General features: G+C 41.7%; 1 protein-coding gene across 1 annotated transcript; it reads right to left on the reverse strand.

Moving 5' to 3' along the window:
• Positions 1 to 3,167: 3,167 nt before the first annotated feature.
• On the reverse strand, positions 3,168 to 23,686 carry RNPEPL1 (arginyl aminopeptidase (aminopeptidase B)-like 1; the record flags this gene model as incomplete). The annotated part of the gene is given in 12 exon segments (XM_009331204.1): positions 3,168 to 5,916; positions 6,593 to 6,735; positions 7,042 to 7,175; positions 7,177 to 7,255; positions 8,709 to 8,817; positions 10,391 to 10,503; positions 11,624 to 11,737; positions 14,060 to 14,295; positions 15,483 to 15,599; positions 16,038 to 16,189; positions 16,869 to 17,009; positions 23,675 to 23,686. Coding segments are annotated over 12 exon segments (1,623 nt in total), but the record flags the coding sequence as incomplete, so codon positions are not given.

Consider the following 23,686-nt stretch of genomic DNA (forward strand, 5'->3'; position numbering starts at 1 on the left):
CTCTAAGATATCTGACATACTTTCTTTGCCCCACTGCAAAGTTGGAAATGGTCAAATTTATCCATTATGCAGCTGGCAATGTTTTTTTCTATTAACCCCAAACTCTTTGGAACAAAAGCAGCAGAGAATTTTCTCTGTTGCCTCTTGGCAATCCTGCTGGATTAAACTATTCCTGAAGACAGAAACACGTGTCTATTTAGACAGTAAGTCTTGAAGAGAGTATTTTAAGACAAAATGACACTTGCCTTTTTGTCAGTTTCTCAGTGCACTTTACATAGGTGCTTCGTATTAATATCCTTGTAAAAGAGGAAAGCAGACACCAAGAGGCTGAGTCCAGTTGCTATGGAAGTTTAAACAGTTAAAAGGGATTTGCAACCAGTTAAATAGCCAGCTCATTTCCATGTGAATGAAGACTATCTTTTGACGGAGTAGTATTTGGTATTTTCATGATCGTTTTCCAGTTTTTGGGTTTCATCAACCTCATGTTTGCTTTTGTCTCCATCCCCAGATGGTTCAAGGACAAGGAGACAGGTAAAGTGATAGGAGCAATGGTGGTTGGGCCCAACGTGTGTGTTTGTTTCTGCAAACTCTTAACACACAGAAGTTTTTCAGATTGCACAGGGAAGCTCTTCCAATTCTTTGGATCCTGATACCAGGCTTAGGAAGGCACAGGCTTAGTCCCTGCAATACCACTAGGCTGACAGAGGTCGGAGCTGTGTCAGAGGAGTAGCACACAATGTCGTTTTGCTTAAGGGAGATTTTGGAAGGAGTATCTGGGGTTTATGCTCAGAAAAGCATGGAGTGGAAGAAGTCTCTGATGGTTTTCATCAGCCAGCCAGAAGCAGCCTGATATCGCAGTGCTCTCTTCAGCTACTGGGAAGACAGACTCAGTCTTCTTCCAGGAAGACCGAGTGGCTTGGCCTGAGGACGACTCCCATTGCTAGCTAAAGTTCTCCCTCATTACCTCAGGCACACCCAGAGGTAGAGCACAGCTCCAAACTTCCATGCTGGCTACCACAGCACACAAGAACAACATTGTACAAGATGCCAAAATTAAAACAATGCACAAAGCTGATGCTTCCCTAGGTCATAGACAGAACGTCAACCAGTTATTATGACTTAACTCGGGTGACACTTTCCACCAAATCATAAGAGCATGAAGAATACCCCATCTTCCATCCTTTCCTATCACCTCCCACTCTTCCTTAAGACCCTGCCTCTCAGTAAGTATGCTTTTGGAAAAGGATCGAATGCTGTGCAAAACATATTAATGCCATTTCTTAAATTCTAAAGAGAGACTTATCTCTAGTATATTAGAACATCTTCCTTGTGGGGCACAGAACACACTATGTTCAACATAATCCTAATTCTCTGAACAAGAAATCAGAGGTACAAGACTTGAGTTTTCCAGTGCAGAAGGTGCATGCACATAGAGAAGGAGCGAGGGGATGTGTTCACACAGGCTCAATCATTTAATGCAACCAGCTAGTCTCCCTCTGTATAGACTGAAAAGGAAAAGTCACCTCCAGAGTATGGAATAGCTTTTCTCTACACCCCTTTATCTATAAAAGAAAAGGTTGCCATGTCCATGTAAGACATGTTCTAACTGGTGCCCAAATTACTATAGTAATTAATGAAAGAACAGGATAAATCCACAATATTAATAAAAAAATCTTTTTAAGTTGGTGCAGAATACACAGCAGCATTTGAGGTAATTTTTGAGAAATAGTGTGCAGTTCTGGCAATTTCCACTTTAAAAGGGTGCTGAAACATCACGCTCCACCCCAGAGCTAAAGCAATACATGAAGTATGGAAAACATACCTTGCAGCAAGAGACCAAACAACTCAATCTGTTTTCCTCTAAGAATTAAGAGGTACTTACATGGGAAAGAGGTTAGTTAACAGTAAGCAGTTTATGTTTCGCAAACAAACCAGTAGCCTCAAGAGCTGGAAGCTGAAACTAGACAAATCCAAACTAGGAATTAGGTATGCAGTTTTAGAAGTGTGTGTAATCAAAAGTGAGAACAACTTACCTGGGGCTTCAACCAATTCAGTGTCATTTAAATTGCGTCCTCCCAACAGAAAAATAATTCTGTGTCTCAGAGGATAGTGGCTTGATAAATCTCACACTGATTTCTACTGTGGTTTGTTTTATACACAGAGGCTGATATTGTGGTCATAGTGACTTTAAGCTTTTATCAATCTATAGTAAAAAGTGTGAAAACAAGTGTCATGTGATTTAAGTGTTGACTGTATTACGTTGTTTTATCTTTGGACAAACACAAACAGGGAAAACAGACTGAAGAAGTGTACTTGACCAAAGTGAATTATGCAATACATATGCTTAGTATAGATGTACAGAAGGTCCTGTGTTATCCAAAAAAGGCAACGGCCAAGGTCACCGCAGTGCAAGAACATGAGAAAATTTTGGTTAAATCACAATGTTTGGGATGCTTGCTAGAATTGTTCTTGATTAATGGAGTGCATGGTTAGGATGTTGCAACGTATCATGACAGCAAAATTACTGATACAAGCTTAACAGAGTAATGCGTGTAGCTAACAAGAATTACACTTAACGCATTAACCAACATGGCTATGAAATGCTAAAAAATTAAGGTAGTAATATTGCATTTTATGAAGGGGTTTGGCTCTTCAGAGCTTTTCCACAAGTAATGTTTCTGGATCCCATGTCACCCTGCTCAAGGCTGCAATGAAACAAAGTAGTAGCTTTCATTTTCAAAATAAGGAAGATAACCCTATCTCTTATCATCTGCTTAAATAAAACTGATTTGCTGTACTAATCTTACTTTAACAGATCAGTAATAAATGTACCAAAGATAAGGCAAATAAATAGTTTCTATTTAATCTCAGTCTAATTTGCCTGTCAACGTGAAGTCTACTACAAATCAAGATAGAAAGTAGCCTGAAGCATTAATTTATTTTGTGTCAACAAAAGGAAGGCTTATCTCCACAAACTTGCTGCCAATTTTTTGTCTCTTCAAAATAAAAATGCACTTCTTGCTCACAGGAGGAGCGAAAGTTTGAAGAAGAATGCATGGAATACTTTCAAAAAATCTTGCTTTGTTGCTGCGTTTCAGAGAACAAGTCTTATGAAAATAGCCATCTGATGGGATCTCACAGGGATGAGAGCAGAAACACTAACTTAAATCTCATGTTCTTTAATCAGGAAACAGTCCGTTAGGTTCAGCCAGCATTTCCCTGCTCTGATGCATGTATATGCAAATACACAGCTGATCTGATGTATTTCAGTCAGTTGTAGTAACAATAGGTAATATTTACTTTTGATTATTTGCTTTTGCCACCTCTCCAACTTCTTGCTGCGCACCTTTTAAATAGCTTCCGAACTCCCTCTATGCTCCACTCCAGAAAAGGACAAAACAAAGACAATGTACCAGGTTAGCTCTTCCACACATCTATAGCAGGAACGCTGAAAAACAGCCCAAAAGGCTACACTTGTCACAAAGCTTAGTTTAATTTGACAATCATTATAAGGCATCCATGTAAATTAAAAATTCCCACCAGGGTCACATACATTCTCCCACAAAAATAAAACGTGTTAAAACAGAGGCCTGGGATTCCAAAAGATGCTAGTGGTTACTGGTCTTGGCCAGGCTGCCACTGCTGGCAGTGGGGTCCAGGAGATGCAGCACCAACAGCGGCGAGTCAGGAAGTGGAAAGTCAGCTTGCACAAATCTCTTTCAATAGAACAACAAATAAAAAGGAAAGAGATCTGTGCAGAAAACATCATTCTCCTTCCTTTCTGGGAAAACAAAACAGAACGAAAAAGACAATCCCATTCAAGGAGCAAAGAGCAGAGCTTGGAGTTCTGAAGCCCAACAATGTCGATGGCCCATTTTGAAAACTAATGAAGCACTAGGAAGGCCTGAGTTTATTATTGCTTTATCCCAGTTCAGCCCAGGCTAAGGCTACAGTGAAGTCCAAATTAATTTAAAGCCAGAAAATGCAGATCCAGTAACAGCACCTAAGTCCCCATCCACACATGGGTGTAAACAGATTCTTTTGGTGAAAAAAAAATCTCCCGAATTTCCCCTCTTCCTGTGCTATGTAGATCCCCATAGCAGGGCTAAAATTTGCCCCGAAGCATATAGCAGATTCTCTCTCACATCTCCTTTAGCTGAACCTCTTCCAAATGTTTCACCTTTTACTCAAACTAGTCCTCTATCCTGGTGATACATCAGCTCAGAGATGCTTCCTGGGAGCTCACCAAGAGGCACACAGGTACCCACACATGAAAAAGAACGTGGCACAGAGTCTAAGAACCATCACCAGTACTCTGTAATACCCAACGATGCTCTGCCCTCAGCTTCCCGAGACCAAGCGGCGCAGACGGAAGAGAGCGTCTCCCCATCTTGCATGCATGGCCAGTGATCAAGAGAAATAGCATGCTGTGTAAATGAAATGGCATCTTACCACCACCTCCACCACAAGTCAGAAAACAGACATGGGTAAAGCGGGGTTTAAAAGTTTCACATCAAGAAAGAGGGTGCTTCCCTCAGACTATCATGTGACAGGGCAACTGTTATTCAGGCAAACGTTATTCAAGGCAGTAAAATTTTAGCATGGATATCTCCATGGTTGACTTACGGGCCAAACATATGCTGGGGATCTTTTAAAAAAATTAAATTAAAGGTCCTGTTAATTATTCCAGAAGGACAGAATAGAAGACACACAGTGCATCTGACAAACGCACGTGCTACACATCCTAACACACTAACAAAGGTTGCAGCTAGATTTGTCAAAACAGTTAAAAAGATTTAGGCATCCAGCTAGTACCAGAATTGATGGCATTTGGGCACCTAAATTTAACTTTTTTGAAAATTCGAGCCTACACATTTCTTTATTGCTTGTCCCATTGAGTGCAAAGGGAAAACTGAGAGGGTAGGGTTAACTACGGAAGGATTTCAAATCCATCATAAGGTTTCCCTGCTCTTTTATATATATACTTACATATATATAAAAAGCATTATTATTAATATTTAGCCACCTGGGGGCAGGGCGGAACAGGAGCTATTTAAAATTAGTTTCTTAATTATTTAACCATTAGTCCCCTACCTCCCAATTCACAATACCTCTGTCACAGTAAGGAGCATAACATGAAAACGTGTTTGCTGCCACTGACAATTCCTGAGTCTCTCCTTTGCAGAACTTCAGCCCAAATATCAGGATAATGGCAGCTTGACACATATACACTCCCCAGCAACATACACAGAGCAAGTAGGACATGCCTCAGTGGCCTCAGACAAAAAAAGAAAAAAAGAAAAAAAAACCAAACCACCAACCAACAAACTTGGAGAAACCATCCAGAAGAGCCTCAGGAAAGGGAACTATCCACCACTTTCCGTGGAGAAGCAACTGCCCAGGAGTCCCTGCCCAGTATAAACCGAATCAAAATATCCATCCCACAGCTGAAGGAGATCTCTGAAACCTGGCAGTGTCACACGCTGGATACTTGAAGGCACATTTGCTTTGTGTTTTGGGAGAGAAATCCAGTTACAACAACACACTGCAGCTGCAGGGCTGAGGGAAAGGAGGCGACACTTGGTATCTTTCCTCTGTTCCTGTCCCCATTTTCAACCTTCATGGCTGGCATGAGCTGGTGATCTAAGCAGACACATTAACATCCCTGAGTGAAATGGCACCATTTGTGGCCTCTGAGACTTTGTCCTCAAGCACCATTGCTGGTGTTTCTGTAGTGACTGCTGTAGTGTCTATGGCAGGAAGTGGATTCAAGCCCTGTGATAAGATCTGTTGGATGGTTTTCCGCAAATTGGGGTGCAGCTGGTTTTGGGTCTGGTAAAAAATTTCTAAGGCAAAAGACTTGAGGGTGCCAGTGCAAAGGTCCTCATAAAGTGGAATTGTGTACATCCGAGACATCTGCAAAAAAGGAAAACTGGATAATACCACTTCAGTAAAAGTCAAGAGATTCAGCTCTTCCACAGCTACACTCCAACAGCCCTGAATGACTTCAGATTGGAGACAAGCACACGTTTCTTCAAAAGACAGCCGAGTCTATTCTAAATGAGTTTAATGCAAAGATTTTTATGAATGATAATAAAAAAACATTTGCTTTGTAAGACTGAGCTATTTCCACAAATAACAGAACTATTTTTAAAAGGCCGAGGAGTAGAGGCCACAGTGAACACATGCATTAACCTTTTGCTCCTGCACAACAAAAACTACTGAAAGGAATTTGATGAGCCCTAGCCTTGCCTGAAGTGTAAACATTCAAACAATCACATGATTTAGTAGTGTGAAAATTTCTGTTCTGGAAAAGCCAGGGCTGCTACAAAGCAACACAAAAAATGCACCGGGCAGAGCTGGGACAAGGGTACTGAGTTAGACTAGAAAAGCAGAGATCTGCAGGCATTTCAAATTACATCTGCCCACTCCTCCCCACCCGCTAGCAGGTGAGCCATGCTCGGCCCCTTCGCAACACACCTGGTCTACACTTGGCCAGGAAGCAGAAGTTCCAAGGTCTTTCACGTCGCATGTCTCATGCACATGTCTCATGCACTGAGAGGTGCAGTGATTTTAATCCAGCAGTTAGTACCTGGTTTTCCAAGAAGCGACGGACTTTGTAAAGGTCTGGATAATAGTCATTTCGGACTACAATCTGCAACCAGCGGATACGGATTTCTGCATTCATGGAGTCCAGCTGGGAGGAGTAACATTCCGAAAGCTTTTTTATCACCTCTGAAGAGAGCACATACACAGAGAAAGAACTATGACCTATATTTTATCAAGTTTGAGGGTCATCAGAGAATAACGAAGCATAAAATCACAGAATCATAGAATGGTTTGGGTTGGAAAAAGACTTCTGAAGATCATCTAGTTCAAGCCCCCTGTCATGGCCAGGGACATCTTTCACTAGATCAGGCTGCTCAAAGCCCCATCCAACCTGACTTTACGTGAATGGTAAGGTCAGTATGGCATGGGGATCTTTAGAATTCAATTCATTCTTCCAGGAATACTTTTCTACTATCCTGATAGAGTACTCACCATGTGGCAGTGGTGACCCGTCCAACAATCTGTCCAAGAAAAGCACGGTTTGGAACGTTCTCCATTTAGTGAGGTCAACACTGCTGGCAGCAGCAAGAGAGTCCAGAGGCTCTGTGGTCCAGAGTTTGAAGAGTGGTCAGACTGGATCCCTGAGATAAGTCTGGCTCAGCTAACGGAGGTCCTGTAGCATTGAGCCAACGTTCAAACTCCAGTCCTGGAACGAGGAGCACCAAAAATGTCGAGCAGGAGTCTCTGCAGGTGGCTTGGCTGTCTCAAGGTTCAGCACTGCTTCTAGCACAGTTAAGAGAGGTTCTAACAATAGCAAATCAGACCAACCTATAAGTTACAGCGATGTAACAGTCTTCGCAGTCTCATCAGGCTAGCCTATACTACATCTGGAAGAGTGCCAGCAACACCTCTGCCAAATTTAACCATGAGTTTTCTAGAGCTCAATGTTACAGTGAGTACAAGAAACACACCACACTCTTAAGACAGCCAGACTAACAAGTATCTATGGTCAAACTATGTTCTAATATAAGATTTTTTTGTGCATGCATTTCTCTTTCTCAGAATTTTGAGGAAGACCAAAGAATAAGGGGAAAACCTGCTTCATAACAAAAAAAAAAAAAAAAAAAAAGAGGTGAGAGGGCTGACTAAACTCCTCCTACCCACCAGCAAAACCGAGCAATTTTAAATTAATTTATACAATCAGTAACTCAAAAAAAAAGTTTCTCCACAAGTGGCAGAGCTAGCAGCCTGGTTTCCAACAGAGCTCTTCCCCTTGACCCTTTACCACCTCAGCACTTCCCTAACCCTTCGCAATACTTCCCGTTCCACACCATCTATCCTAAAACTTCTCTCTCCTGCATCCCCTGAATATTAACCAGGCAAAAGTTAGCCCGTGCTGTGGTTAACTCAGCCAACCAGTGGGCCAAATAAAACATAGAACTGCTGAGGTCATGCTGCAGCTTTTCCCACAGTAGGATCACTCATCTACATCTCTCCACAGGCAGTTTCCACAAAGCCTGTGGGAACCTGGTATCCTTAAGAGCTGTACTCCCCTGCTGGTCTGGTTTAAACTGACCAATGTGTTCAATAATTACTTGCAAGGAAGGACACACAGCAGGATAACATTAGTCTCATTTCTTTAAGCACGTGGGCTAATAAGCACCTAGTAGATTACAGACCTTTCATAAATCCACCAACAGCTATAAATAGGGGATATAAGGGAGGGTGAAACATCATGGAAGAGATTTTGTATGCATGGATAGGACCTTGGGAAAAGTTACAGTTCTCAAAGCATGTTTTCTGTAATTAAAATAGATGAAATTTCAAAGTATGTTCATCTTTTCCTTGCATTCGAGCATGTGTAAATCTCACATGCACTGATCATTCTGTCTGCAGTGCAAATGATGAGTTAATGAGAAAGTTAACTGAGGGCCACTCAGCTGATTAATGCCAAAATTGTCAGCAATTTAAGATGTTCTCATTCCCCAACGTAGAGGCAGTAACAATAAATCACCACAAACATTTCTATCACGAACATCTGGCTGTTGCCAAAAGGTTTTGTTTGCCTTAGCATTTTCTTATGCATCCTCCAAGCCAAGCACAAAATTTATCATGCAGTTTTTCTACAGTGTTTACAGTTAACTAAGTAAATTTCCTACCTGCTTTGCTCTCAACACATTGCTCTTTCAGCTCTGGAAAAAAATTGAGGAAGGAATCCAGAAGATCTTGAGCCACAACGCTGGTAAATTTGTACTTCTCAATGTAGGCCTGAAACAGTAAAAAGGATAAATTATGGTTAGGAGAAAGACAGCTTCCTTGCAATGTAGAACCACTGCATGCAATAAAAAAAATAAACATGGAAGAGTGAGAACAAGTATTTAGAAGGTTTAAAAAAAGAAAAAAAGAAAAATATTCTCCCTCCCCAGCCCCCCCCCAAAAAAAAAATTGGGTAGCTGCAAATACATTGACAGCCGAGTAGGTTTTTTTTCCTGATACAGATCACAGATACATTAACATATCAAGGGCAGGAAGCTTTCCTCGTACTTGACTGTCCTGGTTTAACCACACAGCCGCTCGCTCACCCTACCCCTTCCCCGTGAGATGGCAGAGAGAATTGGAAGAGCAAAAGTAAGAAAACTCATGGGTTGAAACAAGAACAGTTTGATACTTGAAATAATAAAATAATAATAACAACAACAACAGTAACAACAATAATAAATTGCAATGGAAAGTAAAACAATGGGGGGGGGGGGGGGGGGGGGGGAAACAAAACAAGGAGGGAAAAAAAAGCCCCAAACCACAAAACAACCAAAAAACAAGAGGTGATGCAACTGCTCGCTGCCTGCCGACCAACGCCCAGTCAGTCCCCAAGAAGCAATCGCTGCCCCCTGGCCAACTCCCCCCGGCTTCTACACTGAGCATCATGTCCTATGGTATGGAATATCCCTTTGGCCAGTTGGGGTCAGCTGTCCTGGCTGTGCCCCCTCCCAGCTTCTTCTGCACCTCCTCTCTGGAAGAGTATGGGAAGCTGAAAAGTCCTTGACTTACTGTAAACACTGCTTAGCAACAACTAAAACATCAGTGTGTTACCACATTATTCTCATCCTAAATACAAAACACAGCGCTGTACCAGCTACTAGGAAGAAAATTAACTCCATCCCAGCCGAAATCAGGACATTGACACTAGTGAAAAGTCAGAACACAGCTGGTCATATTATTCTCTGATAGATTATGGACTGAAGTCATACTTACGTAACTATAGACAAGAGAAAGACGGAATGGGGATGGATGGGAAGAGGAGATGAAAAAACACGCATGCAGCAAAAAGAAAAAGCAACGAGTTGTGTCACTTTTCAAAACCAAGTCAACAGCTGACATAATTTTCTATAGGTTTTACAAATGTGCTCCAAGACAACAAACCTGCCCCAACGTAGGAAACCATGCCCTTTGTCACCCTGGCTAAAAAACCCACAAGCTGTTACTGTTTAGTAATGAAGTCACATCATTCCAGTCATAGATAATCTCTGCTGGAACAGCTTTCTAATTGTTTGGAGCACAGAACAAGAGGTAACAAAAACTACTTCTCTGTATTTGGCACCTCGTAAGCTCAGAATCTGAGATGAAAGAAGAGCATGAGCACATTCACTTAAGAGAAATCTCAATAAAAACCTGTCACACACAGAAAGAATCATATAGGGTGGCAGACAGGCCCACACCATTCTTCCATCTCAGACGCACCTGTATTCAACTTTACCCCATCAATTAGCCACAGTGACAAAACCTGAAAAAAAAAAAAAGCAGCTCTAAATCTCAAGAGAAACACATGCTTATTCACACTCACTCTTAGGAAGGAGTCAAAATGTCTTGGGTCACCACAGAGCTGGGACAGGTAGTAAACGAAGCAGTAGCCTTTCTCATAGGTGAAGAGGTTCATTAAATTACTAGGATTTACACCTGAAAGGAGAAGACAACAATGTTATAAGACACTGTAATGAGGACACTAATTTCCAACCCTTCTAAATATACAGACCCCTTAGAGATCACCAAGTGGAGATGCAGTGACTTAAAAACAAAACAAGCCTGTTGTCAGTGCATTTAATTTACCTCAGTAAATTAAACAGAAGCAGTCCAAACGCACAGGCTGGGGGGGGCGAGAATCAACGACTGTAAACTAAGTACTAATTCCTAATGGAACAAGTCACTTCAAATTAAAGTCACTGAAAACACACCTAGGATTTGAAGACAAATCCTTTTTTTTTTTTTCCCCAGTGCCAAACTCCGGGGAATCACCATACCACAAATTTGTAAAGGTATCAATATAAGGTAATCACTACTTGTTCCTTTTCTGAGACTTTGAACACATGCTTTTCTATTCCATTTGGTTCCAATATCATCTCCACTTGCATTTCAGGTTGTTTCAAATATCATGTAGATTGAAGACTGCTTCACACCTCCAATGGTGAGGACAGAACTAGGGAACTATCAGTGGAGAAGATACATGATGCTGGAGTGCAGACGTGCATCTGGCTCAGGGGATAACCAAACAGCCCCTGCACAGCTCACTCAACAGGAGAGCAAGTACATATATTTGTACTATATTTGACGGTTGGACTCAATGATCTTGGAGGTCTCTTCCAACCTTAATGATTTTATGATTCTATGATATTTATCTGTATGCTTATGCATACATACGTAGTTCTTACATGAACACATAAAAAGAGGGACATTTAATAACACAGGATTTTATTTGATGTTTCCAAATATTTTCATTATAAATTACTTTACATATTCAGAAGCTCAAAACCACACAGCTTTCAAGGCAGTTTTTCACACTGTTTCTACCCAGTGAGTCTGTTCTGTTCTTAAACAGAACAATATTTATAAAGATGAGTTAGCCAACTTTGAAGAAAACTTCAAGGCAAGTTTCCTTATTTACTTTTAGAGTGGTTTACAAACCAGTATTTCTTTTTTCTTTCTTTTATAAAGGATATGTAAAAATTAATCTTTTTTGGTCTATATTCCAGCATCGATTTACAGAAATTTTGTGTACAGCAGTTTCAGCCAAAAGCAATACCTGGCTCCAGTTTAACCTGAAGCTTGCTGACCGGGTTGTCTTCTCCAAGGAGCTTCATCTGTCTGTGGAGAGCATCAAGGCGGAATGCAGTCTCCAAACATGTGAAGGCAGCTCCTACCCCAGAAACAAACATATTAGTTGTGGGAAAATGACTAGCAAAACCTGACCTGTGCAGAACTAGCACAGGTACAAAATAAACACTACTGAAGGTGTAAAAGACACAACAATAGTGAGACAGAATCACAGTAATGTAATGGCAGAGAAACTTGAGTGCAAAAAAATCCTTGCAATTTGTAATGAAAGTCAGAACCTAAACCAGTGCATTTACTCATTCTGATTATGCAGCAGGCTGAACCGAAAAGCAAAGCAGCATGAAAACTATGCTAAAGTTTACATCACTGACATCATCTTATCAGTTCTTGCAAGATAAGCAGAGCAGCACTGGAATAAGTATTGTACAGGTAACTTTAAAGGAGCAATTAAGTGCTACAAAAAAGTAATGTCACTGGTAGAGTAGTAGACACACGATTCCATATTCAGTGCCAGGGATATTACTAAGCAAGTATCACCTCTTGGGTGAAAATAGAAAAGGATTAGATTTAGTTGGTATATTACAGATCCTGTGGATATTTTTAAAGCTTTATCTAGCATCCTACCCATACTGTTTCATACAATTTTCACCTTCCACTCATTAGGACTTCTTTTACAGCTGCAACTGGGTAGGCTACTCTTTCTTTTCTATCTAACTGCAGTGTAGAGCGTTCCATGCTTTCAAGCCAAACTAGCTGTATTACACTGGCAAGTCCAGAGATCTTTCCTATGCCCTTGCAGATGTAAAAAGCTGTGGAAAATGGATTTTCAGATTCAGAAGATATTTAACATCCAGCACTATTAACACTTCAGCTTTCTTTGCTAAGTCTTCAACTTCAGCCATAGGGCTTGTTACATAGATACAATCTGAGTCTCGATGTATGTACGCAAGAATCCGATATAAGCAAAATAAGAATTAAGAACCAGGATATACTTGGAAGATAGAAGAACCTATACTGGCAGAGAAAGGGCTGGATGTGCTTCACGGGAAAGTGAGAACCAGGACAGTCAGTGGTAAGGGCAATTACTTCAAGCTACAGGGAGGAGGATTAAGCAAGATCCAAGAGGTCTGGTAGTCAGTGGACTCCAATTTCTGTAAACAATGTCATTACAAAGATGCCTTTTTATTAACAGCAGAAGATACTCCAGAAATGGCAAGATTTAGATCAGAGGTTTGTCTTAGAAACAAAATAGAATGCAAAAAGAGTTTACTAAAGAATGGCATGGGGAAAGGCATTTCTTAGTTTCCTGAACAATTGCTTCTTGAAACAACCAGTTCTAAATTTCAAGAGAATAGACCAAAATCAGCAAGGATCTTATCCTATGTGAGTGACAGACTAAGATGGGATAGAGAACAGGTCAATATCTTCTGACCTATTCATATCATTGCCATGTATAATATAACGTGACTTATAAAAACAGTCCTAACCACTGACAATTACTCAACATAAAAGAGCTTTCAAGGATACATAATATACATTGTAACATCTCCATATGTGCTCAGAGCACTTCCTTCCCTAAACTTCATTATCATCAGCTCATCTCCAAAAACAATATACATGAATAAAAACAAAGGCATCCTTCTAAACACTCTCGCTGCCAAGATTTCCAGGAATTTTTCCAAGATTGTTTACAGCGGACGCGTGAGAATGCACATGGTACAGGCTTTTAAGAACATAACAGGACAAACTAGAGAAGCATACGTTCCCATTATTCACTTCAATAAAAATCCAATTAAACTGAAAAGCAACAGGAATGATTTACTACTTATATATTCTAAAGACAGTACCATACGATTGACCTGTGAAATTCACTGATATAATTCTACAGGAAGCCTCAAGCAGATAAACAGACAGCTACGTAGATGTGTACATTTTTCTTTCTAAGTGCTATTGCCATCATTCTTTCCAACAGTAGGTAGCTACTAACTGATTAGAAAGACAGTAGTTCAGAGGGTAGTTATTTCACAATGTAACCATGATAAGACTTCTTACGTCTTTCTCTGAAGCATCCTCTGCTCACCTTACCTTGACATACGAACGCCTGCCTGGTACCCGACAGTAGTTCCGAAGTTCCTACAAACGTCCTTACAACGCTGTGCTAACACACCTCACTCAAAACCCCTGTTATCGTATCAGGTATTGATTCCACCCAAAGCCAAGACAACACCAGACACTAAGCATCTAAGATGTTCAATGCAAAGTTTGGGGCCATGTGTGTTCAAGAAATAAAAAAAGAAAACCAGCTCCCTACAGACTTTTGAGCTGCCAAGGCAAATATTCTGTGCAGCCAACTCTCAATTATTGGTTAGACACATCATAAGGAGAAACATTTCTGCATCTATACCATAGGTCTCAGTGGTGATCCGGCGCTGTGCATATGTAGCCAGCCCCTCGCTCAGCCACATCTCCTCCCATGTAGCATTGGTGACTGCGTTTCCAAACCAGCTGTGGGCAACTTCATGAATGACGTCAATGATCAAAAACTCATCGCTCTCCAGAATGGAAGAGATGATGAAGGTCAGACATGGGTTTTCCATGGCAACAATAGGGAAGGATGGAGGAAGAAAAACAATGTCATATCTAAAATTAGAGAAAGAGAAGGAGGAAGAGAGGAGATAGGTAAATTACAGCTATTTCAAAAGACATACACAGAAATGTATTTTTTTTTCCTTAGGGAAAGCTCTTCTGAGAGGTTTTTTGTGAGTTCAGGAACAAACTTTCTAGACCAGTGGTGCCTAATTCTTCTGATCAGGGGATCACAGAGATTATTCTGTTGGCCAAGGACCTGCTCACATTTGGACGCAAGACTAGACAGTCTTTTCATGTGCAGCAGACCCAGCACTTCCCAGAAGCATCATGCTCCCTTCACACAGGCAAACTCACAAGTTGTATATCTGATAGCCAGCACCACTAAGTTCACTCTACATACACTACCCACATACACAGTGTCAAGTCCCCAGAGGCTCCCAGGAAAGAGAGAGGCTGGGAAGCTATTGAATGAATTCATTGATTTGGTGTACCTGCAGCGTCAGCAAAACGACTCTAGTCTGTCTGCTTCAGAACATAACAATACTATTTGTTCTGTTTTCTAAATTTCTCCATCAGTGGTTAGCACTGACACACCGGGCCTTGCTCTCAGACCTTTTCAAGCAACATTTTGTAAGTTAACAACAATGTGTTCTTCCTGCTTACCTTTAGCAAAGAAATACAGGAGGCCTTTCTAAACATTTTCTCCCATTCAAAGAATGAAAACATTCTCTCAAAAACATTCTCTTCTAATACATAGCCAAGCTTAACTTCAGAAACTATTAATATTGTTTTTAGGGACTAAGACTCTCAATAAGCCTGTACTAAGTCTGGTTTTCAGCATCCTCAGGCATACCACAATAAATATACATCAACTACCATACATAAAAATAAGATAGATAAATAAAATCACCATGCATTTTAAATGGTGTCCAGCCCAACGTTGGACTTGCATCACAAAACACCACAGTATAAAAAATCTTCACTCCTCAGGGAAGAACCACTGTTTAGAAACCTCCAGTTCCGCCCACCACACCATGCAAAACGCTACCACACCTCCACGGTCCTCTCTGCCACTTGCACAGACAAAACTCCAGAGTTTGTTTCCAACTACTACAGTGCTGCCAACTGAGAGGCTCATTTGTCCTGCTACTGCTAGTGTAGGGAGAAAGCATGATAATTTCTCAAGATAGTTTTATTTTGTTCCCATTACACATTCCTGGGAGACTTATTAAACTCACCTTCCCCATATATATGGGCCATACAGACTCTCTGCAGCAGTCAACCAGCGCTCAACCATGCCAGAAAGCTTGCTGATGGCTGTTGGCAGCAGGCAAGGCTCTGCCCACACTCTGCTCCTGTCAGAAAACAGAAAACATCAGGTGATACTTCAGCAAACTGAATTATCTCTTAGAAAAAATAGCCTGACTTCTCACCACTTTTCCATGTAACAGTGCTAAGAGGTCTCACATCAGACTCAGGCCTTCTTTAGGCTAACACTCTGTGGATACATGACAAGAAATAATCAAAGATCCCTTAAATTGCCTTAAGGCAACGAGGCAAGTAGCTGTAATGACTACAGGGAACAATAAGCAACATTTATGAAAGAGGAAAATATCTTTGCCAATGCAGTGCCATGCAGTTCTTTACACTCAACTAAACCTCAAACTCTCTGAACGCTCACAGCTCATGGCCCCAACTGTTCCCTTATCCATGACTCGAAAGTATTTACTACTTATAACCTGAAGCACTGCACAGAGACACAAAAAGCAGAATCAACTCACTGCAAATCTTACCTTGGACCTATGTCTGCATGTATAAGGTCTCCTGCCACCAGGGCCACTAGGTAGGCAGGAACTGGATATTCCATGTAAAATTGATAGACACCTTCCTCTTCTAAATAGGTACTTTGGGTGGCACTCATCAACACCTGTATGCCTGCTGGAGCCTGGAAGACAAACATCATACACATCAACTCACTAGATGATCACAGCTGAATGACTACACCACAGACCTCTCTGTTTTTTTTTTTCATCTATGCCTAAGAGCATGTATATTAAAAACAATCATTTAGCTAACACAAAATGTAAGATTTCTGTGGGGTTTTTACACCACAATCTACCCAGCCTGTGAAAACATACCAACCAAAAATATTACTCCTCCTATATTGCATGGGTTCTTATTCCAGCTCCCCCAAAAGTGCCCACATATCAAATTATTTAATCTACACAAAATGCAACGTTATTTGATGCTGCTTTCATAAAACTTTGTTTTTTTCCTTTCAAGAATTGATAAAATACAGTTGAGTATTATCATCAATAACCACTACCGAAAGTGACCAGCCAAATCCTCTCTTTCATATTATCCATTTCAAGGTTACTCTTTCAGCGTTGAGTACAAGGAAGGCAAGACCCAAGTGTAATAGGCAACAGAGTTGCCTTTGTGGCAGTGCCCTGATTCTAGCCCAAGAACCAGAATGCGATCTAAGAAATCCAGTATTTTTTTATAACACTAAATTTCACAATTAATATTTTATCTCATAGGTACACACACAATGTAACTATGCTTTCACAAGTTAACAGCAGCTAAGTGCTCCATGTACCATTTGTAGCCATTCGGTCACTTACCTTGACAGTAGCTGAATAGGTACATTTCACTGCTGGTGTGTCAAAGCAGGGGAAGAAAGACCGGTTACACACTGAGTGGCCCTGCGTGAAGACAAATGGCTTGGCATTGCCATACGTCAGTTCTGGATCCAGCCACCAGATCTGTTGAAACATGATGTGAAGAAGCGGTGAGGGAAAGGGACAACATCACAAGGATGAACTGCCAAAAAGCAAAACCTGAAGTCAAGTGGATTACGGGGAAGAAGAAAAACCCCAGCTGTTAGGCTCCCCGGATGAACACCTGGAACAGGGCACATTTCCATTTCTATCAATACAGCTTTCTACTCCTGTTTATTTGCGGTGACTACTCAGAGTAATTTCTCACTGTCTGAACACTGAGTGGTGCCACACAACATAGTGTCTTCCAGCCACTCGCTATTTCTGTTTTATCAATTTGCTTGGTTAATAACAAGTCCCTAACCAACATCCACACAACCTTCTTCTCAGAGGGAGTACTCTGAATATCTTCATGTTTTTAATTCAACATGAACAGGAGCAGTAGGGGTCAGGTAGTGCAAGCTGGAAAAAAAAAAAAAAACAAACCACAACCCAAACCCACAAACCAAAAAACCCTGAGGCTGAACAGTGTACACAACATTATCTCTGACCCTGACACTGCCCTGCTGGCTGAAGCATCAAACATTTTGACACTGTGCAAAAAAGTCAGTATATGTAAGAAACATCTGGTCAATGACACTGGAGGCCTCTTTTTACAGAGCGGATAAGGAGATTCTGGGTGGTCACGGAAAAAAAAAACACAACAAAAACCACTGAGCATGTCAATTTTCAGTATCAAACAGCAAATAAATCATGAGTCAGACCCTCAGCAAGTAATTAGAACAAATTAAGAATAATATGAAAAAGTGAAGTATTTGCCTTTTTGGTTTTTCTGTTTCAAATGTAATGTTTATGCTTTCACGTGCTCCCTGACTCCAACTTTGAAGTGTAGGAACAATTTTAAATAAGGATTTTCTTGTAATCCTAGAACTCTGGAGCTGAACTTTTATGGAAAATATCAAATATTGTGAAACTTACAATAAAGTTGGAACCACTGGAAGTGTTGGGAACAGTCAAGCACAAGGAATAAAACTTCTGAGTCTGCTGAATTCTTAGATCAAAGCAACCAATAAATCTGAGTTCAAGGAATAGCAGTCAGTGCAGACACTAGTTCAGTTCTGGTCCTCAAGAGAAAGCAATGAAATACTTACAGAAGAGAAGCCTGGGTGCTATGTCTGCTCTGGTTTTAACAACATATTACAATTCTGTCTGCTAGTTAATCTCTCTGTGTTCTGGAAGTCAAAAGTTTTCTCTCTCTCCCTCTGTCCTACAGGGTTATTCTTTGTTATCTTCTTCCCTTGCCTTTAGACCCTTCTCCTCAGACGCCAGTGTGCTCCTCTCCCAAATCGTCCACTTCAGCAGCACCCCTGGGGATCAGTGAAAGGTAAGGAAAGGAAACACACTGTCAGCAGCTTTCAGTTATTCATATAGCGGTTCACGCTTCCACTGGCAAATGGGGTTTTTTTTTAGGGGGGGAGGCATTACAAAATTTAAAAGCTTTATCTAGAAATAAAATTAATCTCAGAGCAGCATTCTTATCTTGAAATTTGTTTTAAAATTACTCTTCTGTTTCAAGCCTGTTGGGCCAGAACCATGCTTAAAGCGTGACTTCTGACGAACCTTGCCTCACTTACACCACGAGGGCTAAGGCTATGCGACTATTCAAATCCACATGCTGCATTTCAGCGTATCACTGGCCAAATCCCCAGCTCACAGCCGAGGCACACTACATAGCTACAGATTTCCACTCCACGGGTACCTGCGTTTCATGGCAATGAATATCTTCTCTGCAATGTGTCACTGTGGAACTAGAGACAACTATTCCAGAAGGCATCTGGAGATAAATGTCTCATTAAAACCCACAGTTTGAAACTAATAGCTTCCCCCCAGAACACACATTCACATAAATATGCAACTGCTATATTTTAATTCAGTGTAGTAGTTTTCTAACGATCCAGGAAGGAGGCTCAGAAATTAAGATTTTAAAGATCTGCCCCAATGCCAACTTAAAAACACTCCTCTGATCAGTGGCCTTGTGCTCGTTTCACAAAAAGTCTGACTTACAACCTGTATTGTTGACCTTGCTGAAGAGACTCGCCTGCAAAAGGTTCTGTTTCCTTTCCTTTCTGAGAGACAGAAAAGGCTAACCAAAAAAACAGGGAGAGAAGACATCACCAGACCTAAGTTGCAACACTAGAGTAGGAAGGAAAAAGGGTTGACAGACGATGTCTTTAGAGCAGAGAGACAAGGGGAAGTTCTCCCTGACCAGCGCAGGAAGAAAACATAAGCAGGAAGCAAAGGGGAACTGAGAAGTTGATTCTTGTTTACAAGAAACTCCATAAATTCAGGGCAATTTCTTTTCAACCAGTCCCCCTCTATTTGACATTTGGTTGAAGTTAAATGAAGCACCAGCCCCACAGGCCAAGAGGGAGAAAACATTTCCAGAGGATGAAGTATTTTTTTCCCTTGTTTCCTAATGTCTGCAGCTACATGGCAAGTCTCCGTCTCTCTTTCCAGATGCACTTGGAACAATGATGAAAGTTATCCTGAAACAATATAAATAGATCTGTAATATAAATAGACCAGGCTACGCTGCCGGACAGAGGCAGGACTATGGACTGGGGAAAATGAGTATAAGCAGCACCCCAGAAAGGAGTGCAAGGAGCAGGGTACTGCTGGGGGTTGGGGGTGGAGCAGGACACAGGGACAGAGCAGGATCCCTATCATCAGATGATATGGGGCCATATCATCTACTCTACATCCAGATCCCTCCTGTGCTCCCCTTTGGAAATATACGTAACCTCATCATAATGCTCATCATTTTTATCGAGTTTTTCATGTTTTACATATTAAAACTGTTCTTATGGAGTATTTTAAGTAAAAAACTGCTGCTTAGTTCCTCTGCTGAACAGAGGCTTTGGACAGTCTAGGTTTCCCCCTGCCCACATACTGCAAAGAAGCTCACACTTTATAAGGCACCTGCCAAGAATATAGTTTTTATTGACTTGGATTATAATCTTTTACCCAAATCCAGCAAACAAGAAAGGCAATTAGCTAAGCCTCTTTCAATTTTAAATCTCTCCACGTTTCTACCTGCATTATTGATGAAGCTCCCGAGAAGAGCTGCAACGCCACAGCTTCTGTTCTAGACAAACAACAGGCCGCTCCATCTGATGACAAAGTAAACTGCACATCTGAGATGCAGAGGATGCGACAGGAGCAAGGCACACCTGGACGGCAACTCACTCTAGGAGGACTGAGGAATCAAGACAAATCTAACGGAACAATGGGGAAGTTTCCAGCACTGCAAAAAGGGCTGTCCTTTTTGCTAAATCCCAAAGATGAGGAAATGCTATAATTTTTTATACCAGAACACAGGGTTTGCATTTAAGGTTGTCATGGAAAGAAAACAGCACTGGTGTTAACATGTGCGCTGCCAAATCAGAGGCGTGACACAGTGGGTAAGAGACAGATGCAGATTTTTCTCCCTGGGGAAGGAGGGGGGAAAAAAAAAAGTCTTATGAAAGAGTATTTGTAGGACCAAGAAGTAAAAGGTGAGGGAAAAGAAGGGGAGAAAGAACACGACTACTGTCACTGACACACCTGATCAGTGTGTGCCTTCAGCCCACGCCATGAGAGATACACAACGCTTATGACAGTCTTGCTTCTGAAGTGAATTGGTGATGTACCGAGCATATGGTTTCCTAACAGCACAGGGAGCTGGAATGCTCTGTGAACGGCAGATTTAATCTCTCAGCTGTCTCTCAATGTCCATCAAACAACCAAAGATCTTGGCTCCTTCCTCCACACAAGAAATAATGGGACAGTCGAATAACATATCCAGATGGCTCAAACCAAGTATATCAAGGCAATAGGTTTCCAATTTTAAACAGACTACCATCTCCACTGCTGATCTTACTGCCAACACATCCATGCTGCACTGTAACATGAATTTACTGTTTTATAGGTCCCACAAGCATGCTAAGGGTCCCATAGAAAATAAACCCTGACCTAAAAAGATTATATTCAGAGAAAGGCCAAAGAAAACAGAACTTTTAGAAGAGAGAGGTCTAACGCTGTAAAGTTGCTTCAGTTATGCAGAGAAAAGGGACTGCGAGGAAATGTACCAGACGTGAGTATAAACCAGTTCACCCTTATACACGTGTGGGTTATTCATCCCTATTAAAATGCAACGCTAGGCTGAAAAACAGCAATGACAGATAGCACTACAATAGCACAAAATGACTTTGGATCAAAAAAAAAAAAAAAAGTTCAGCGTGCCGAACATGAAGGGCTAGAACAGGTGCTACTCGAGGACAAATATTTTGCCAGCCAAAATCTACATTAGTGAGTGAGGAAACGTGGTATGATTTATGTCAGCGAGCATGCCTGCTTCTACTTTTGAGTATCACTTGAAAAGGGCAGTGCATGCCCCGACACTGTAACCATCAATACTCTTTTGACACTAGTCCTCATAGCTTTATTTCAGCTGAAGTAGTACATGCCATTAAAGGTACAATAAAGCCTTCAGAAGATGGGATGAAGAACAGCTAGTTCACGTCTGATCCAGGGGAAGCAAGACAAACAGAGGGAATGGAAAAAACACCTTACTCTCAGCACCCTCAAATACGTAACATCCCCACTGGCTTGTGCGCAGGGCCAAGGAGGCAACATGTTAACGCAAGGTGAGACTAAACGAACAACGCATCAATCAGTGCCCTGTGCCTTCGAGTGGTTTTCAGATCGTTTCTAAAGCTGAGTCTCAGATCAGTATTTTGTTACATCTGAGATCATTTCTCCATAGACACAGCAGGACAGTCTGCCCCTTTGGCAACAGGGCTGGCAAAACCCAGGAGAAAGCACAGGCTAGCTTAAAATAAAACAATTTGTTCAAGAGGAGGAAAGTATGTTATCGTGTACTTTGGGAGGTATGGCTCAGCCAGACCGAGAACGATTATAGAGCACGTAGCAACGCCAAATTAGCTTTAAAGCCTTCCCACCATAAACAAGGCTTAGTGTGGACAAAATAAAGAGGTTTCTTCATAAAATCTTGAAGAAAAAAAAAAAAAGAACAGGATCTTCTGAACACACTGTGGGCCCTGAAAGACATCTCCCAGGTACCTCTTCAGTGTAGAAAAACTACAGCAGAGTATCGTACAAGGAAATACTAAAACCAGGCGCTCCAGAGGTGAAAAGGAACAATTATCCTCACTTACAAGGGGATCTGAATTTTAGAAGTGTCAGAATTTCACTTCATTTTTGCACTTTCAGGGAAGGACCAGCATGTTAAGACGTCACCATATAACGAAACCTTCTGTCAATAAAAATCTTCATGTGGAACTCACTATTCCAAGTGAGCCAATGTATTAAGACTGTCCAGATCATTCTGAGGATGAAGCTACTTTTATGAGCTTCAATTTAGTATTAAAATTAGACAGAAGAAGATCCAGCAAACTCATTCTATTCAGAAACACTTTCCTTTCATAAGGAAAGGCCTAGCATATACTTGCTATTGGGTTATTTTGCATTAAACCAGTACGTTCAATTCCTGTTCTTGTTAAATAAGTTGTAATAGTCAAATAGATCCACATGTTTACTCGTTTTGACCAATGCAACAGCAATACCAAACCAGCAGGCTGAGAGTCAATTCCATTAGGCAAGTCAGAGGCCTCAAAGTTTCAAGACGCTCAAAAAAACACTCCTTTTGCAAACAGATTCATGAACCACATGCTAAAAATCATTTCAGTTGAATTCCCAACCTGAACAGACTATGCAGTAACAGAAAAGAACTGACGTTCCAGTGGTAACTTTACATTTTCACTATCGTAACTTCTTAAAACACACAAGGTCTGCCAGACAGCACCTAAAAGGCCAGGAACAAAGTGCTTCTAAACACCAGGGGTTGAAAAGAAGCGACAGGATTTACAAAGCGTCCCGCTACTGAAGAAAGACTAATCCAGACAGACAGGGAAGCACCTCCCATGGCCACACTGAAATGGGTGTTTAGGGCCATTTCTCATCCTTTTTCCAGCAGATAATTTGTAGGAATATGTGGAATCTCCCCCTGCTCTTCTCAAAGCTCCTGACCATGGCTCGACGGAACGTCAGCCTAGGTGCGCAAGGCCTGATTTTGTAAGCACCTGGCAAAACCCACAGGGAAACTCCTCTATTTGCGGATTACGTAACTTGTCCTGAAGAATTCAGCCGAAGCAGGAGTTTTCAAATTTTCACACTCCTCGCCAACAACTGCAACGCCCTTAAAGGACGGAAGACTTCAAAATGACTGTCGTGATCAGGGATGAACAGCCTTGGGGGCCACAGCGATGGGGGAAGGACGGGGGGCGGCTGGGTCGGTTCGAGCATCGCTGCCGAGCACGGCGTGGGACCGCGCAGGGCTTGGTGGGAGCAGGCAGGGGACAGACGCTGCTGACAAGCAGGCAGGCGACTGTCAGGCGAGGAGGGAAGAGGCAGTGGAGGGATGGGGACATAAGAAGAGGGGCTGACAGTGAAATATCTCCCACTGCCATTGCTGCGGGGCCAGGGCGCTTCCCCGACGGTCCATTACAGCAGGCGGAAGAATGTGAGAAAGGCTCGGGTGGCACGGGAGGGCACCGCCGGCCGCCCCGGGACTCGGTTTCCTATTTTATCTCCCCATCTCTGCCCCGCCGCCCCTCCCCGGGCCCCGGCGCCCCCCGCAGAGCGGTACTCACGGCGGGGCCGTC

This window comes from Pygoscelis adeliae, unplaced genomic scaffold (genome assembly GCF_000699105.1).
Source record: "Pygoscelis adeliae isolate BGI_AS28 unplaced genomic scaffold, ASM69910v1 Scaffold479, whole genome shotgun sequence".
NCBI classification, from domain to species: Eukaryota; Metazoa; Chordata; class Aves; order Sphenisciformes; family Spheniscidae; genus Pygoscelis; species Pygoscelis adeliae.